General features: G+C 37.2%; 2 protein-coding genes across 5 annotated transcripts; one reads left to right on the forward strand and one right to left on the reverse strand.

The window, feature by feature from the left end:
- Positions 1 to 334: 334 nt before the first annotated feature.
- On the reverse strand, positions 335 to 11,468 carry lgals3a (lectin, galactoside binding soluble 3a). Of its 3 annotated transcripts, XM_051916485.1 has the most exons (7): positions 11,233 to 11,468; positions 10,930 to 10,947; positions 9,595 to 10,266; positions 5,852 to 5,940; positions 5,617 to 5,773; positions 1,189 to 1,373; positions 335 to 1,073 (listed from the first exon to the last, which is right to left on the reverse strand). In XM_051916485.1, the coding sequence occupies exons 2-6, from the start codon at positions 10,942 to 10,944 to the stop codon at positions 1,218 to 1,220; spliced, it is 1,089 nt and encodes a 362-aa protein (XP_051772445.1). In that variant the 5' UTR covers positions 10,945 to 10,947; positions 11,233 to 11,468; the 3' UTR covers positions 335 to 1,073; positions 1,189 to 1,217. The 3 variants fall into 3 exon arrangements, with proteins under 3 accessions (XP_051772445.1, XP_051772444.1, XP_051772446.1); XM_051916484.1 differs by having other exon boundaries at positions 335 to 1,373; XM_051916486.1 differs by lacking the exons at positions 335 to 1,073; positions 1,189 to 1,373; positions 5,617 to 5,773; positions 5,852 to 5,940 and adding an exon at positions 8,279 to 8,593 and having other exon boundaries at positions 11,233 to 11,464.
- A 187-nt stretch (positions 11,469 to 11,655) lies between these two features.
- Positions 11,656 to 17,372, forward strand: gmfb (glia maturation factor, beta). 2 transcript variants are annotated; one of them, XM_051916493.1, is made up of 7 exons: positions 11,656 to 11,709; positions 14,910 to 15,006; positions 15,121 to 15,170; positions 15,288 to 15,337; positions 15,473 to 15,555; positions 15,640 to 15,713; positions 15,815 to 17,372. In XM_051916493.1, the coding sequence occupies exons 1-7, from the start codon at positions 11,671 to 11,673 to the stop codon at positions 15,884 to 15,886; spliced, it is 465 nt and encodes a 154-aa protein (XP_051772453.1). In that variant the 5' UTR covers positions 11,656 to 11,670; the 3' UTR covers positions 15,887 to 17,372. The 2 variants fall into 2 exon arrangements, with proteins under 2 accessions (XP_051772453.1, XP_051772454.1); XM_051916494.1 differs by lacking the exon at positions 11,656 to 11,709 and adding an exon at positions 12,364 to 12,518.
- Positions 17,373 to 18,583: the final 1,211 nt, after the last annotated feature.

Genomic DNA, 18,583 nt, shown 5'->3' on the forward strand with positions numbered 1-18,583 from the left:
CCAACTTTTTGCACAACTTTGTGTGGTTCACCTTCAACTTTTCAGTTGTATAAAAGTGGAAAAACAAAGGACTATATAATGCTGCTAATTAATTGAAACATAAATTCAGAGGCTAATGCTTACACACAGATGCAAAGGCACAATTTTATAACATGACCTGGCAGTGTGTCCCAATTCTCACACTGTCTTACTAAAATGATGTATGTTTCTATACCCAGTGAAGTGCATACTTCTAGCACACAGCAACACTTTAAAGTGTGTAAGTTTTATGTTAAAATACATTCTCCAGCCTCAGATCAACATGCAGAATATAATATAACCAAGCACATTTCAATTGGGGTAATACAGCATTTATTCGGACATAATTATTTGCTTATCTCCGTTATCACAATGCTTTCATTATGGTTTTATTCAAAATAATGAACATTTTCCAACATCCATACCAAATAGAAGAATATTCAGCCATTTTGATTTGATGTAATTCAGCATAGTGTCACAGCTCTGGTCTGCAGTTTTCCTGAATTAAGGCCCGTTCACACTAAGAACGATAACTATAAAGATAACGATAAATATATAGTTCTAAAAATCTTTGTAATATAATTGAATATCAAGAGTCTACACCACAACTATAATGATATCGACACCGAAAAACAATATCGTTGGAATCACTTTCAGAAAGATTTTTTTTCCAGCTGATGAATATTACAAACACTGACAGCCAATCAGAATCCATCCTGCTTTAAAGAGCTTGAGCATCTTTATAGTTATGGATCATGGTGTCAAAGGGCCTTTAGAGTTTATGACCCCTCACAGGCTTTGGTACTGTACCATCCTAATACTGAAGGTCATATGTTTGATTTTTACAAAATTAGTCATGTTCTGTATACATGCAAAAGGGTAACTAGCACAATGCATTCTGATGGGTGAGAGAATGAGGAAAAACAGACAGTTATGAAGCGTTAGACACATATCAGAGATATCAGTGTCCTGATGACCTCTCAGAGGGGTCGAAACTTTCTCTACATCTGTATTTCATTTGTTTAGATCATGTGGCGATCATGTGTTTGACTAATCTGCAATGGAGAGACAGGTAACAGATATATTGTTAGAACTTTTATTAATTTCTGTTCGTCCCACTTTTTTGGAGATAATCAATACTTTTCATGGACCAATGACTTAATGTGTCACCTCAACGTTGTCAAATGGCTCCCTGTGTTTCAGATCATGCTGGGAGCTGCACTGAACAGAGTGAGGTCTCCCTCTATGTGCAGACGAGTGACATCCTCCATCCCGCCTGTTCTGTGCTCAAACTCCAGCAGATGAACCCCGTCCACAGCCACCTTAAACCCGTCCGTCTCCACCAGGATCTTCAGCTGCACACACAAACACATTAGGGTCATGTACACACTGCAGCTAAATTGGGTTGTCAGTTCACCTTTTAGTGCTTAATCCGGTTCTGTACACACATAGTTCAGTAACTTCCGGGAGTGACAACTGGATTCAACTACCGAAAAATACAGGTAGTGACAAACCGCATTTACGCAATCCTACGCAGTGTGCACAGAACCGAACTGAACAACTAGTTTAAGGGTTAGTTCACCCAAAAATTCTGTCAATAATTACTCACCCTCATGTCGTTCCACACCAATAAGACCTTTGTTCATCTTCGAAACACAAATTAAGATATTTTTAAAGAAATCTGAGAGCTTTCTGTTCCTCCGTAGAGATCCAGTGCAACTACCACTTTCAAACCCCAGAAAGGTAGTAAAGACATCATTAAAGTACTCCGTGTGACTCGACTGGTTTAACTTCAATTTTATGAAGTGACGCGAGTGCTTTGTTTGTGGAAAAAAAATAATTTACCACTTTATTTACAAAATTATATTATCCAAAGCCACAATGTCAGCTCGTGTGAACACAAAACACATGCATCGTGGTGCTCTTGTAAATGTGTGTTGCAGATCAATATTTTCATAAATAAAGTGGTAAATTAAATTTTTGCGCAAACAAAGCACTCGCGTCGCTTCTAGGGGTGTGCATGAATATTCAATCTGTAATTACAGGTGCATCTCAATAAATTAGAATGTCGTGGAAAAGTTCATTTATTTCAGTAATTCAACTCAAATTGTGGAACTCGTGTATTAAATAAATTCAGTGCACACAGACTGAAGTACTTTAAGTCTGTGGTTCTTTTAATTGTGAAGATTTTGGCTCACATTTAACAAAAACCCACCAATTCACTATCTCAAAAAATTAAATACTTCATAAGATTAATAAAAAAATGATATTTTAAACAGAAATATCAGGCTTCTGAAAAGTATGTTCATTTCTATGCACTCAATACTTGGTTGGGCCTCCTTTTGCATGAATTACTGTATCAGTGCGGCGTGGCATGGAGGCAATCAGCCTGTGGTACTGCTCAGGTGTAATGGAAGCCCAGTTTGCTTTGATAGCAGCCTTCAGGTCATCTGCATTGTTGGGTCTGGTGTCTCTCATCTTCCTTTTGACAATACACCATAGATTCTCTATGGGGCTCAGGTCAGGTGAGTTTGATGGCCAGTCAAGCACAGTAACACCATGGTCATTGAACCAGCATTTGGTACCTTTGGCAGTGTGGGCAGATGCCAAATCCTGCTGGAAAATGAAATCAGCATCTCCATAAAGCTTGTCAGCAGAAGGAAGCATGAAGTGCTCTAAAATTTCCTGGCAGATGGCTGTGTTGACTGTGGACTTCAGAAAACACAGTGGACCAACACCAGCAGATGACATGGCAGCCCAAATCATCACTGACTGTGGAAACTTCAGACTGGACTTCAAGCAACATGGTTTCTGTGCCTCTCCTCTCTTCCTCCTGACTCTGGGACCTTGATTTCCAAATGAAATGCAAAATTTACTTTCATCTGAAAAGAGGACTTTGGACCACTAAGCAACAGTCCAGTTCTTCTTCTCCTTAGCCCAGGTAAGGCGCTTCTGACGTTGTCTTTGGTTCAGAAGTGGCTTGGTACATGGAATGTGACAGTTGTAGCCCATTTCCTGAAGACGTCTGTGTGCGGTGGCTCTTGATGCACTGACTCCAGCTTCAGTCCACGCTTTTTGAAGCTCTCCTAAGTTCTTAAATCGGCTTCGCCTGACAATCTTCTCAAGCCTGTGGTCACTCCTTTCACTTGTACACCTTTTCCTACCACACTTTTTCCTTTCAGTCAACTTTCCATGAATATGCTTTGGCACAGCACTCCGCGAACAGCCAGCTCTTTCAGCAATGACCCTCTGTGGCTTACCCTCATTGTAGAGGGTCTTGATGATCGTCTTCTGGACAACTGTCAAGTCAGCAGACTTCCCCATGACTGCTGTTGGGATTACTGACCTAAACCCAGTATTTATACCCTGAGAATGGTAATTTAATAGAACTTGAAATTAAATATTCTAATAATTTGAGATACTGATTTTTTTATTTTGATGAGCAGCAAGCTGTAATCATCAAAATGAAAACAAAAAAGTCTGGAAATATTTTACTTTATGTCTAATAAATCTAGAATATATTTAAGTTTTACTTTTTGAATTAAATTACAGAAAAAAAAAGAAAAATAACTTTTTCATGATATTCTAATTTATTGAGATGCACCTGTATCATTCGAAAAATATAAATACTATTCGAATTACTACGTTGCTTTGCTGGCCGTAAATGCAGTGAATCCATGATAAATCCCAAGCACTAAAACTAGCAGTTATAATTTAACACGTTTATTGTATTTTATCACATAATGTCGTCTGCTTCGCAAAGTTTGGAATTACATCGATGAAAATTATCTTACTAAATGATCTTACAAAATGGAATTACTTTTGATCAGGTGAATTAATGAAACTGAGTTATTATAACATCACCACCATAATGAGAAAGCACATGAAATTCAAACACAGGTCGAATGAGGAAAGACAGCTGTCCATCACTGCATTCACGAAAGGTAAGCGCAGCTGTACCCCGAGTGAGCAGAGAAGAAAACTTATCTGATAGCAAAATGATCTCGAGACATATGCTTCCTTTCTTAAAGTTTCGTCGAGGGAGACAGGTTTAGTCTTCATGAAATTAAAATTGACCCTATTTACTTTATTAGCGCATAATACTAGTCTTGTGGTCCTGACGCAGTGTTTCAAAACACTGCATCAGGAAGCTTCGGAGCTTAATGAATCAGCGTGTCGAATCAGCAGTTTGGAGCACCAAAGTCACGTGATTTCAGCAGTTTGGCGGTTTGACACGCGATCCGTGATCATGATTCGATACGCTGATTCATAACGCTCCGAAGCTTCCTGAAGCAGTGTTTTGAAATCGGCCATCACTAAATAAGTCGTTATTTGAACCACTGTACTCACATGAACTGATTTAAATATGTTTTTAGTACCTTTATGGATCTTGAGAGAGGAAATGTCATTGCTCCCTATGTAGGCCTCACTGAGCCATCGGATTTCAACAAAAATATCTCAATTTGTGTTCCGAAGATGAACGAAGGTCTTACGGGTGTGGAACGGCATGAGGGTGAGTAATAAATGACATTATTTTCATTTTTGGGTGAACTAACCCTTTAAGAACATAAAACACAAAGTGCTGTTAGAAACTTAGCGCACACATCTATCTTTGTGTCTCTGCAACGTCTGTCAGCGCAGTGCGTTTTCTCACCCGAGCATGGATATTATTGTTTTTCTCAACATGAACATGTGAAACAATATACACATGATAACCATGGCTGACTCAAGTGTGTGTACGTTCTGTACGATAACTGGCACATTAAACTGAGGTTAAACCACTGGAGTCACATGGAGTACTTTAATGATGTCTTTACTACCTTTCTGGGGTTTGAAAGTGGTAGTTGTGTTGGATCTCTATGGAGGGACAGAAAGATTTCTAAAAAATATCTTCATTTGTGTTCTGAAGATGAATGAAGGTCTTACTGGTGTGGAACGACATGAGGGTGAGTAATAAATGACAATTTTCATTTTTGGATGAACCCTTTAATGGCGTATTTAAACACATCAGAGATCTTCTGTATGTGTGGTGCAAGAAAACCACAGGGAAAGAGGTACAAGCATTGACTCATTCTTGTCGCCAGATCTTATTAGAAAAAACAGCAAACAAGAACAAGCATTTATTTTGGAAATACGCCCAAAATATTGAGATCCGCACCTATCTACTTTAATAACTGCATAAACTGGATGAGCCAAGAGCAATCAACACGCCCAAAATGCTTATAATAAGTGGACATGGCAACACTGTAAGAGCACACTCTGCAAAGCAGCCTTCCAAGCATAAACAAAACACTCCGTTGATGGTGGTTTGGTTAAAATTGCCAAACATAATGAGTCTTTAGTCGGTGTAATATCACTTAAGTCAAAAATAGTGGATACCAAACGCACAAGATGCCAGGACTTCACTAGGGTTACCATAGCATGTCAATCATCCAATTTCGGGAGTGAGTTGTGTTCTGTACACACAAGGAATGATAATTTAAGGGGATTCACTCCAGTATTTAATTGCGGTTGTCACTCCTGAAACTTTACAGTGTGTACGTGGCCAATGGGAACTCAACTGAAATTCCATCTCTGAGGTAAATCAGAAAGCCGTACCTCAAACTGTCTGCCCTGCACAAAGGGAAAGCCTCCCTCTCTCTCCTCGGGACCCCAGCAGCCTCCAAAATATGTGTTCCGTACGATGGTGTTCTCATGGAAACGTGGGTTGAAATGGAAAACCACATCATGCCCCCTCACAAAATCTACATGGAACCTAAGAAAAGAGAAGTGAGTGTTTGCTTTGGACATGTAGAGGTAACGCTGTGTTTTGTTACATAAGTGTGTGTGTTACCTGTCTCCTCCTGGTACTGGCTCACCCATGATAGTGATCAGGAGGCCGGGCATTATCCCTGCATGCAGCGGTAGATCGTACGGCAATGGCTAAAACACACACATATACACATTTGAAGTTATTTGAATTCCCTTAACAGGTTTAACAGGTATCTACAGTAAGAATATATCTAAGAATCTATCCTTGTAGATATTAATATTGCAAATAGGGATGTACAATATTAAATATCTGGCATGATACCAATAAATATTTTCAGGTTATGGCTCATAACCAATAAAAGGCTGATAAGTAAAAATGAACCATAAATGCAAGTGTACTTGGGCATCACAACATTATAATGTACAGCATGAAAACTGGATATTAATTTTGAGACAAGCTAAAGATTATTTTAAACTGTTATTAATTATTAGTGTTTTCACAGATTAACTTGATTTTACAGATTAATTTAAATAAGTGTTAGATGACGGCAAAGGTAATCTAAATGTAAAAATAGGGGAAATTAGCATATATAACTACATATCCAATATCAACTGATACTATTGATTTATAAAAAATAAAAAAATATCCACCAATAACCATATGGAGATATATTGTGCTTCACTAAATGCAAAGAAAACACTTGCAAGTAGCTACACGTTATGAACTCTATCCTAAAATAAACTCTACATTGCAAAATATGACTGCAAAATGAAGAGACAAAAATTATGAATCTCTTACAAATACACCACCGTTTAAAAGTTTAAATATTTGTACAGACCCTAATGTTTTGAAAGAAGCCTCTTATGCTTATAAATGCATAAAAGAATTCTCTCATGCATTTATTTGATAAAAAAAACAAACAAAAAAAAACCAGTAAAGAACGGTTATATTGTGAAATATTACTATAATTTAAAATAACTATTTTAATCTATTTAAAATGCATCATTACTCCAGTCTTCAGTGTCACATGATCCTTCAGAAATCATTCTAATATGCCGATTTGCTGCTCAAAATGGTGATACATTTTTTCAGGATTCTTTGATGAATCGAAAAAGAACAGCATTTATTCGAAATAGAAATCTTTTGTAACATTAAAATGTTTTTACTGTAATGTTTGATCAATTTAACACACCCTTGCTGAATAAAAGTATTTAAAAACATCTTACTGACCCCAAAACTTTCAATAAAATTGTGATAAAAGTATAAAGAAAAATATATGCATTATCATTTTCTCAACGTTGGATTAGATTTCCCTGAGAGCTCAAAGTTTTACACACGAAGTGTTGAGACTTGACAGGCTTCATCATCCTTTAATAAATTTTCCCATGATGTCTCTAAGTTTCTTCCATTCTCCATCATAAACTTCCATGGCTTTTCCACAGTGTGCAAAATACCATGAAGCCCTCCCTGACATTAAACAGGACTGTTCTATTCAAAGGAATATTTTTCCAACTTGAACTGAAAAAATACTCTAAGTGAAGCTAGTTACTCAGCGTCATGAAAGCCTATGTATACTAAACAGCAAACACCCTAAACAAATCCAAACACCAAACCCTTTGTCCCCTCTTATTCTAGCTAATGCCACGTCAGAGATCACATGACAAACCACCAGGAAGAAATCTGATGACATCAAGTTTATAAACAACTTTGCTATGGCAACACTGTGTCAAATCTCAAACTGCCAATCCCTGATTCCAAACCCCACCCACTGACTCATTACTCCCTTCAGTGAATAAAGCCTGGTATGATAAACGCACACAAAACTAATTATGAAAAAACATGCTCAAATATTTGGTAAAAACCTGCATGATATTCATATTCAAGAGCTTTGAGATGGCTTTGTAAATCATGACTATTCATGTACACTACCATTCAAAAGTTTGAATCAGTAAGATCTTTTTTTAAAGAAATTAATATTTCTATTCAGCAAAGACACATTAATATTTTCATATCAAATAAATGCTGTTTATTTTTAACTTTCTATTCATCAAAGAATCCCTAAAAAAAAGTATCAGTTTCCACAAATATATTAAGCAGAACAACTGTTTTCAACATTTATAATAATAATAATAAGAAGAAGAAGAAGAAGAAGAAGAAGAAGAAATATTTCTTGAGCACCAAAACAACATATTAGAATGACTGACACTGAAGACTGAAGTAATGATGCTGAAAATTCAGCTTTGCCATCATAGAAAAATTAAATTTTAAAATATATTCAAATAGAAATCAGTTATTTTAAATTCTAATAATATAAGTGTTTTACTGTATTTTTGATCAAATAAATATACCCTTGGTAAGAGATTCAAAAACATAAAAAAAAAAAAAAAAAAAACTGACCGCAAACTTTTGACTGCAATTATTAAAAACTTGTCAGCCTCTCAGCGTTACCTCAGCATTTGACAAACAATAAATTCAACCCATAAAAACCTTTAATTTCAATAATACGCATTTGTTTGTTGTATAAACACAAAGTGCATTATTTATTTTTTTCCTCTTTTTTTAAGCAATAACATCATTAAAACATACACCTGTAAATAGTATTAAAATAATCATGACTTCGCAGAAAAGTGGCTCAGCTACATTAAATATGTGCATTTGTTTGCAAAGGTGATATGCAAATATATCAGCATGAGCTTTGTGCTAAATGTCCAGAACTCTGATTGGATGTTAACTGTGGTCTTTGTGATGGCTGCAGTGCTGTCCTCCTCCTGTGATTGGCTGAGCTGTTCATTGTGCTCAAAAATATGGAGGTCTATGTGGTGGCTGAAAAACAAGAAGAGGAGCTTTTGAGATCTACACAAGTTTAAGATCTGTAGTTTTAATGTGACCCAGAAGAATGAGACCACCGCAGGAACATCCCAGACCTCAAGAGCCAAACCTACAACCCTGAAAGCAACGCTTATGTCACCAACACTCTGATAAAACAAACTCCAACAGGCCGAAAGCAATCACCCGAAAGCAAAGCCCATCATCACACACACTTATAAGTGGACTCACACAAGCAAATCCCTTCATACACCAGGGCTGGGTTGACAATATTCATTTCTCGATTTTAATGAACCAATATCAATTCGATTCCTATTCGACAGAGCGCACGTGAACTAATCATTTCTTCTTCTTTACTACTAATTACAGAACAAACGAAACTTGAATGAACATCAGAAGGTATTAAAGAAACAGTACATGCAATCAGTTTCAACCAACATCAATAAAACAGCTCGTAAACAATGTTACATAATGTTACCTCAGAAAAGCCATTCAATGACCATAGCTCGAGTTAGCTAGAAGAAAAATCTCTAGAGAGGAGCATTTTGCTGAAAATATGCACTTTACTACATATTATTTATATTTTTACTTAACCTGTTCTTTAGCATTTCATACATTTTTAACAAATCTGCCATGAAAACAAGTTCATGTGACAACCACTGTTTAAATGTTTATATTTCAAAAATCGAATTGGAGTAGAAACATAATTTTATAATTAAAAAGTTATTATCATAAAAACTCCCTTATGTGCAGTTTAAATGTATACAAATCAATCAGCTGTTAACTTTACCCTAATATTTAATGGTAATGTACCAATTGACAGTGTCCCCCTTGGAGAAAAGTATCTCTCATCTACTGTACCTGATATATATCCATATGAATTGAGTTAGAAACTGAACTGAATCGCAAGCCTGTGAACTGAAATCTAATCAAATCTTGAAATTTGTGTCAATATCCAGCCCTATTATACACCCATTCATACAGTCATAATTGCTCACCAGCATTCCACCTGGAGCTGCAGGCCCTCCGTATGATCCCATGGGCCCTGGACCGAAGCCTCCTGGTGGGCCAGGTTGAGGAGGGAAGCCCCCTCCGGGTGGACCCCAAGACCCTGGTGGTATTGGAGGAAACATTCCTCCTCCATATCCTGGGCCTCCATCTGGTGGAAAAGCACCAGGGCCACCTGGGCCATACATACCAGGCCCAGATGGACCTGTTGGGTAAGGCACATTTGGATATGGGCCCTGTGGAGCCCCAGGTGGGCAAGGGAACTGTCCAGGAACAGGGTATGGCACGGGTGCTCCACCTGGTGGGAACTGACCTGGCATTGAGGGGAACTGTCCTGGAGCTCCAGGGTTGGGGGGGAACTGTCCAGGTACGCCCGGTCCTGGAGGGTATCCACCCGGGGCAGCGGGAGCTCCAGGAAACTGGCCCGGGGCTCCTGGGCCGGGTGGAAAGGAACCAGGGGCAGATGGCCCAGTCTGGGGGAAGCCAGAAGGGGCTGTTGGTTGGGCAGGGCCTCCTGAGGATGGGAAATTAGGGCCACCAGGGGCCGAACCAGGCCATCCAGGATTAGTGGGGGGCGGAGCACCATTTCCAGGAGCTGATGGATTGGTGTGCCTAGTTTTCGATGCTTCACCAGGAACATCATCTGGGATTGCGTCAGCAAGCTACAGAAAGAAATCACAGCAAATGAAAGGTGAGCATTTTATCAGAAAGACTTTTGGTCTGTTATTGTCGTTGAAAAGACTAACTAGGGCAAACAGTGGGGTTCAAAAGTCTGAGACCATATTGAAGATATATGGGACTAAAAAACAAAATTAAACTGGTAAAGAAACTTTTAGGGAAAGAAAACAAAAACAAAAACAAAAAAACCCAAAGCAACATTATAATATAAAATTAATAACATTTAATATTCTAGGTCACTTATTAAGCAAATTTGTGACATTAATCGTGATCTTCTTTGAAATGAACTAAATAAGTTAGGATGTTCTTGCTTCCACTGATTATAATTAAATAAATTATAAAAGAATGCATAATAGAGACTTTTTCACTAGTTGTCTCAAGCATTTGGACCCCACTGTATTTTATATAATCTACTGTATATTTTGGTATATAAATATATATACTATACAGAATTATTGAATATATTTGCTGAATAAAGAATACTGTATACATAAAATGGTTGGGAAATGTAAATAACTGAGTCTACTAGTTACTAATACAGTCATTTTTCTGCTGCTGGTAACATGGATAAGACAGGAGGAAATACAAGGCCAAAATAATACAAGTGAACTGTAGAAGAATTATTCATAAACAGTTAAAAAACTTACCGAAAAGTCTGCCATGGCCTAAAAGGAAAACAAAAAAGTGACACTTAATGTCATGCAATTGTATGCAAATCATTGTCTGTCATAAATCTAGTACATGTAGACAACTAGTTATAAACACGCTAATAATAGAGCGCAACGTCACTGGATCAAACACATTCTCGTTATTTTAAACACTATACTTTTAAATATGATCTGATTTAATATGAAATCAGGCACCTTTCTAAATATACATGAATTAATCTGTGTAATCTATACACATGCGCATTTTGGCTGAAATGTGAGCAGTTTTGTGGGCACAAGCACCTCGATTGGATCAGGGCCTGCCGTCCGAAGATGCGGGTTTCTGAGCAGCACCAGGTCCCGTCGCCGAAAAGATCCGAAAGTCAGTATTACTAAACTCTATACAGGAAGTGAGGTGATAACTGGAATATTGAGGGTTTTCAACGGCGTGTTTGAAAACATTGTGAGCACCAAATTATATGGATGAGACATTCACCACTGTAGTTAAAGGCACAGAACAATCTACTGTGTTTACAGATCAGATATGAGCGCAATGCACGCGCACGCTGCTCGAGGGGCGTGTCATCTGAGGGATGGGCTGGCTTATCTGCGCATGCGTAGCGGTTACTGTGACGGGGGGTGGGGAGTTCAACCCTGGGATGCTTAAAATAAAACCACCATTACCATAATAAAATGAATCACACTCCCACAACTGATTTAGAAACTTTTCCGGTTTTCTAAATGCCACTTTCCACGAATGGGTGGAGAAAAGCTGAAAAGGTGAGGATTTTCCAACAACTGGCGAATGTTGATGTGAAGTTTGACAAAATGTTGATGGTGAACCTTTGAGGCAAATGTATAAAAATGTTATAAAATGTTTTATTTTCTATTCATATTTTTCTACCCCGTTCCTAAAATTTGGGAAATATCTAAATACAATTTAATATAAATTAAAAATGTAAATACAACACATGATTTGTCTAATTTTATTGTCGCTCAAAGGATAGTTTGGGGTTTTTTAGTATTTGGAATTTTTGTTTGTAGTTATTGGTGCATTTATATTTCATATAAGTTAAAGATAAACATATTAATTTGATATTTTCTTCAATATATATACTAAATAAAAAAAAAATAGGTGCGAAAACAAAATGTTATGTATTCTCGACGAGGCTCACTGTGTGAATTAGTGTTTCAATCTTTTATAGATATGTTCTACGTGGTTTTATATTTTAAACGTCAAAGTCTGTTTTACATTAAACATTACTTTTACACTACTCTAAATAAATCAATAATGGCTAAATTTTAAGTCATTGAATGCATTCACTTGGGGCACATTATGAAAGGTGTGAATAGATAGAAGCATGCATCCGATAGTTCTTTCCATGAGCATCAGTCTGAGTTCATGTCTAAACACTGCTGTTCTGGGATCAGACAAAGCTCGTCCTTTTATGGGTGAAACGAACTGATCCTGGAACAGTCAGCTATACAAATCCTGGCGCGCTCAGGAGTTCTGATTGGTCGAACGAACGTCACGAGACGCGGCACGGTAAAACTCCTGCACTGCTGAGCTCGTGCGGTCTGTGAAAATGGTGAGTACAAAAACTGGCTTGGATTAATAAAAAAATTTTAATGGCGGCGTTGTCTTGTAGGATGTATAATAATACGGAAGCATTTCCAAATAACGCCGTACGCCTGATATGTGATATGTGTATGTTAGAAAGGTTGCTTTTTTTTTTTCTGAGCCCTGTTGCAGTTCCACCCAGTGCTTTGTGATGAGCTGCATGTCAAACCCTCTCCTGCATTACACCGACTTCATAAAGTTTACCAAAATAATGGCGCGTTTGGCGTTACATTTACCCTAAAAATCTGTTTAGGATTTTCACGAGACAGGATTGCCTTACATAATTGTGATATGATGGAATTCCGGCGGCTCCGGGGGAATTCTCATTTCCTGTTGCGGGCAGGGACGTGCTCACACTTCAGTATTTCAAGGAAATGTTGGAAAATCTGCTGAGCGACGGTGTGGCTCATTTTCTTTGAATGACACGTCAAGCCACGATCAAACAATGTAATTTAATCAGAGCAGAAATGGCAAACAATGTAATGAAATAAAAGCAGATTCTTCGCATTCCACCAGGACTGCACGACAAAACACGTTTGCCCACTTCCTCCGCCACATCAACAGCTCAGAAAGTGATTGTTCCCCTGATGACATCAGTGTGATGACCCACAGTGGTTGTCATGATGCATGAGTTTTGCGAACTCCTAATCTTTGTGAGTCCCCATCCAGCTGGGTGTTGTTGTTGTGTTAGAGTAGACAGGTGGTTTTATTGCTAATATAGCACTGTTATGAATTAGGGTTTGTTAACAGAATAACAATTTCACAGTCGTAAGAAATACAGTGTAGTTTCCACTCTCTCTGCTTTGTCTGTTGATTATGATTATTATTATTACTGTAGGTCAGTGGTTCTCAACCTTTTTGATTCCCAAGGCACCCCTTTGTCCAAGACAATATTTGAAGGTCCTCCTATCTAAGCTGATATGTACATTATTTACTTATGTTATACAAAAAAATAAATAAACTTATAAATGAAGTTTATCTTTAGTATCTTTAGAATCTTTATTATTAGCATTTTAATTAAGGTTGTTAATTTTAAGACTTATTGGGGCCCCCTGGAAGTTTGCATCAGACCTTTATGGGCACCGGTCCTATGGTTTAGAACCACTAGATATACTTTAAAGGGGTGGTTGATTATGTTTTCACTTTTTTAACTTTAGTTATTGTGTAATGTTGCTGTTAGAGCACAAACAGCATCTGCAAAGTTACGATGCTTACAGTTCAAAGCAAAGGGAGATATTTTCTTTTAAAGAATTCTCTGTTTAAGGACTACAACAAACGGCTGGTAGGGACTACAATGAGATTCTTCCCGGGTTGGTGACATCACGAACCCTAAAATTTATGTAAACCCTGCCCCTGAGACATGCAACAAAGGGGTGAGGCCATGTTATTGCAATACAGTACATGACACAAATGCAATAGCATGTCATAAAAGCAAGATGCCAACATAAGTTATAACTGTAATTAAACTAAATTATACCTGTTCTGTAGGCATTTTACAACAGTTCCCACACGTGCGATTTATAGATTATCATGACAGAATATGCTAATGAATGACTTTAAGATATCCCACATCAGCTACATAAATTAAGCAACTAACCATTTAGAAACGTCCTGTTGCATTCTACATGTCGTCACTTCTTCTTGAGTCTCTCCATCATTGTCCGACTCCAGTTTGAACATAAAAGGCGGAACAGTTTCTGACATTTTCAGTGAGTCTGCGTGAGGTAATCGGCGCTGCTAACACAAGCTCTTGAAACTCCGCCCTCTGCTTAGAGCAGCTGCTCATTTGCATTTAAAGGGACACACAAAAACGGAGCATTTTTGCTCACCCTCAAAAAGTGACAAATTTAACATGCTATAAAAATTATCTGTGGGGTATTTTGAGCTTAAACTTAACATACACACTCTGGGGACATCAGAGACTTATTTTACATCTTGTAAAAATGGCATTATACCACCCCTTTAACAAGCTCTCAAACCCTTAGTGTGTCCCTAACCTGTATGACTCTTAATCAAAGAGATTAATTGGGAGTTTCTCAGGTTTATCAATTATTTATACACTACTAGTCAAAAGTTTGGACATGCTTGTCTAAGCTGACCGACAGACAAGACGAGAGGAAAAACACCCTTGAATATGGTTTCAAAACGCACCTAATGAAGTATGGTTATGACTGAGAGTGTGCTGAGCTGTGATGTAGACAAAGGATGGGTATTTTAAAGAAAGCAATATACATATAATATATACCAATATATATGTCATTGTCACTACATAATTCCAATATTGTTACTTAAAAAGCTGATAGCTTTTATAATATTTTAAAAAGTGGAAAATAGTAATAATGAGAATGTGTGTGTGCAGAGTGAATCTTTAGTTGTGTGTGAAGTGGATGAAGACCTGGTGAAAAAGCTACGTGATTTCCGCTTCAGGAAGGAAACCAACAATGCTGCCATCATCAGTGAGTTGAACTAAAATTAAATTCTTACACACTTAAACTGGTCCATAAGCTTACACTTTCTCATATACTGTGAGGATTGAATGTTGATATTGCTGTGTTCTCCTCTGGTTACAGTGAAGATTGATAAAGACAAACAGCTGGTGATTCTTGAGGAGGAGCATGAGGTAAATTCACACACACATTTAACCACTGTTATTGCATGAATACATAATACATGGCTTTTCAGTGGAGATTACAATTGAACAGCTCAGTGGTGTAAACCAGGGTTTGATTTCTTGTAGGACATTTCCCCTGAAGATCTGAAGAACGAGCTACCAGAGAGACAGCCCAGATATCCTTAACTAAAACAAAGTTACTCTGTATTATTGTACCATGATTTAAACTCTAGTAACTTGTGGGTCTTTTAAGAAATGTTCTATTTTCCATTCAACATTTAACAATCGTTAGATTCCCTAACCTGTGACACATTTGTAGTCTATAGCTATAAGTACCAGCACGATGATGGGCGAGTGTCCTACCCTCTGTGTTTTATCTTCTCCAGTCCTGTTGGTAAAGAAAATCTTTTATATGTTTAAAAATCTCAGTAATATGTGCTATTTCTCCAAGTCTCTAAAATGAAACCCACTTTCCCAGGATGCAAACCTGAGCAGCAGATGATGTATGCTGGCAGCAAAAACAAACTGGTACAGACGGTTGAACTCACCAAGGTGAGTTCTAACTAACACACTTAACCTTATACACAGTGATGTTTTTTCTTTACAGCAGTGTAAATATATATATATATAATTTTTTTTTTTTTTTTTTTCAGGTGTTTGAGATAAGGAACACTGAAGACCTGACAGAGGAGTGGCTCCGAGAGAAACTGGGCTTCTTCCGCTAAGAACAGACCGAACAAGCTAAAGCTCATGTTTAAAGAGTGACCAAGATGGGACCATCACCTCCAAACGGAGAGAATACCATAGTCCATCTGATACTGTCTGTTTGTGTATGTTTGAATGCTTCTGCCCAAACTCTAAACCCGCCTGTACCAGTTTAAGATGACAGATATTTGAGGTGCAAAGAAAAGAAAATAGGAAAGCAAATGCCATTAGTACTCTGAAGTATTCCTTGGATTTTAGAACCATTCCACTCTTGTCCCTGAGCAGTAAAATATGTACTGGCCTGCACAGGTGGTCCAATCTTGCTGCTATGACAGATGGGCGACACGTTGTGATTTTAGGCAATCTCATGTCAGCTATCCTTCTTGATAGATGACATGGCAACAGATTTAAACATCGTAAAACTCTTAACATGTGATATGTTTTGCCAGTTATGGTGTAAAATCACATAAGTCTTCATGTAATGCCTGATTAAGGGCCAAACATTTTCTTCCTTCATAATGCATTTTCTACCTGTAATTTGGAGTATTTTGACCAAACATGAATTATTTTGTTTTGATATCTGTTGAACTGTAACGGTAGGTGAAGGGTTCAGAAGTCTTACTGATATTTTTGGGAGAGAGCATTTGATTATTGTTTCTGACCTGTTTTCTTGAGTGTCATAAATTCATTCTGTTTTGCCTTTTTAAATCTGTGCTCACAGCCTGACAAACAAATCTCCACTAAAGATCTAGAATCTGTGAGGACAACTGGGTGGGCGTTCTGGGACTCATTTTTATTGATATATTGTTTTTGGGAAAGGGGGCAAGGTATACATCACCCAGACGATCTGTCCCACCTTTTTTTGAAATGTGTAGGTTTAGATGTACAGTGGCAGAGATTCGCTATGCTATAGTGTTAATTCTGCCAATGGCATCATCTCGTAATGAATTCCTCTTTATCATTGTCCATCTAAACGCTGGAATAAAGCCGGTGTCATTATTCTTGAGTTTATGCAAAGCATCGTTATTTCCATATTTATGTAAAAACAATCATTCTATTGGCTAAATGTAAACACTGGAAATGTATTAAATGTTTACAGCTTAACAGAGTAATACAAATAGTTGGAGGAAGTGATGTTATTGTGGTTTCGATAAGTAATACCTCTGCAGATCTCGCGTCTTTCAGAATCTGTGAGCTCTAATGTGGGTCAGGCTCATCTCTGTACATCTGTAGAACCCGTAACACCTGTGATTAGTGCTGTTTCCTATTAAACACCGATTGCTCACTTTGGTGGTTTATGATGTGGACATCACATGATATGTCCCATACAGTAGTGAAATGTGTATGTGTTCAACATCAAATTTTTAATGACTGAAGATGCTTTTCCTGATCATTTATAATCTCTTCAAATCAGAAAAACGGTTAACCTTTCAATATGTGTCTCAATTACATTTGTCTGCTGTTTTGAATAATTAAATAGAAGGTTTTTTTCCTTTGAAAATTTGACCATGTGCTTAACTGGAGTGTTCTTGATTGATGTTCATACCTTATTTTATTTTTAAATTTCTTAGTTGCAGTGTGCATCGTATGTGTTTATTTCATGGTAGCGTTTTTCAGTCATTTGTATAGAAAGCAAAGGATGAAATAATGTCATACAAAATATAACTACCCTTGAAGTCATATGTTAAGTCCAAGTATCTTACTGGTTGAAGTTGGGTGGGAGTGAATGATACGTTATTCTATTCTGAATAATAGCCATTACTTTTTAGGAGTGCAATAAAAAGACCTACCTATCCTGGTTACTGCCACATAGACTTATGCATTACACAGCTTGGGTAGGAAGTATCTGCTAAGAGAAAATGTAATTCCATTTGAAAAAGATAGGGTGATTTTGCCATGCTCATTACTTTGTGGCAAATTTATTCAATTTTCCATGACTGCTGGGTTTGCATTAGTAAAACAGTATTAGGTTAATGCCACAAAGCATTAAAAAGTTCTACCCACAGTTGTTTTCAGGTGGTTTTGATTTAATCTGTCTGGCTGGGTTATTTACCGACCACTACAGTAACATGAATAACATTCAGCAAAACACATTGCAATATAATACATTGCATATTTTTTAAAATTGGGATGGTTTACAGGCAAAACAATGAGAAATGCAAGAAGATCTCTGGCTTAGCAATTGTGTTTCCATATTAAAGCAGTTTAAACACACATCACTTTCATTGCAACACTCAGATTATTAGGCTCTTTAAGCTTTTATGTTTGTGATTAATATTTGTCAGTTTTTTTATAAAGTCTTTTAATGTTATTTATTTATCACAGGAATATTTATTTATCAGTATGCATCTTTGTCACTTAGCCTTTTAAAAATAGGCGTTAAGCATTATGTTTACTAATAAAGTTAAACAATTAGACACCATAAGATTTCAGAGCTTTGGCAGAGAGAAAGATCATCAGTGACTTTCAGCCTACATCTTGGTCTGTTCCTCACACAAAGCTATCATATGGCTTCAGAAGATTTGGAATATGATATGTCTGTAGATTCTTTTACTTCGTGTTATTTTAGTCCCTTTTAAAGTCTGATAGACGTGGCCTTTATGAATATGTGAACATAATATGAATGTTTGTGCTCCACGAAAAACATATGGGTTTGGAGAAATTATTATTATTTTTTAAATTTTCTTTTATTTATACTTGGGGTTTCCACTGCTCTC

Source organism: Ctenopharyngodon idella, chromosome 13 (assembly GCF_019924925.1).
Source record: "Ctenopharyngodon idella isolate HZGC_01 chromosome 13, HZGC01, whole genome shotgun sequence".
NCBI classification, from domain to species: Eukaryota; Metazoa; Chordata; class Actinopteri; order Cypriniformes; family Xenocyprididae; genus Ctenopharyngodon; species Ctenopharyngodon idella.

Coding starts and splice junctions, on each gene's coding strand:
- gmfb (XM_051916493.1), top strand. CDS start 11,671: ATGCCACTTTCCACGAATGGGTGGAGAAAAGCTGAAAAG. Junction 11,710..14,909: donor GGTGGAGAAAAGCTGAAAAG/GTGAGGATTTTC, acceptor GTGTGTGTGCAG/AGTGAATCTTTAGTTGTGTG. Junction 15,338..15,472: donor CTACCAGAGAGACAGCCCAG/ATATCCTTAACT, acceptor AACCTGTGACAC/ATTTGTAGTCTATAGCTATA.
- lgals3a (XM_051916485.1), bottom strand. Junction 5,774..5,851: donor CCAGTACCAGGAGGAGACAG/GTAACACACACA, acceptor CTCTTTTCTTAG/GTTCCATGTAGATTTTGTGA. Junction 1,374..5,616: donor TGCAGGGCAGACAGTTTGAG/GTACGGCTTTCT, acceptor TTGTGTGTGCAG/CTGAAGATCCTGGTGGAGAC.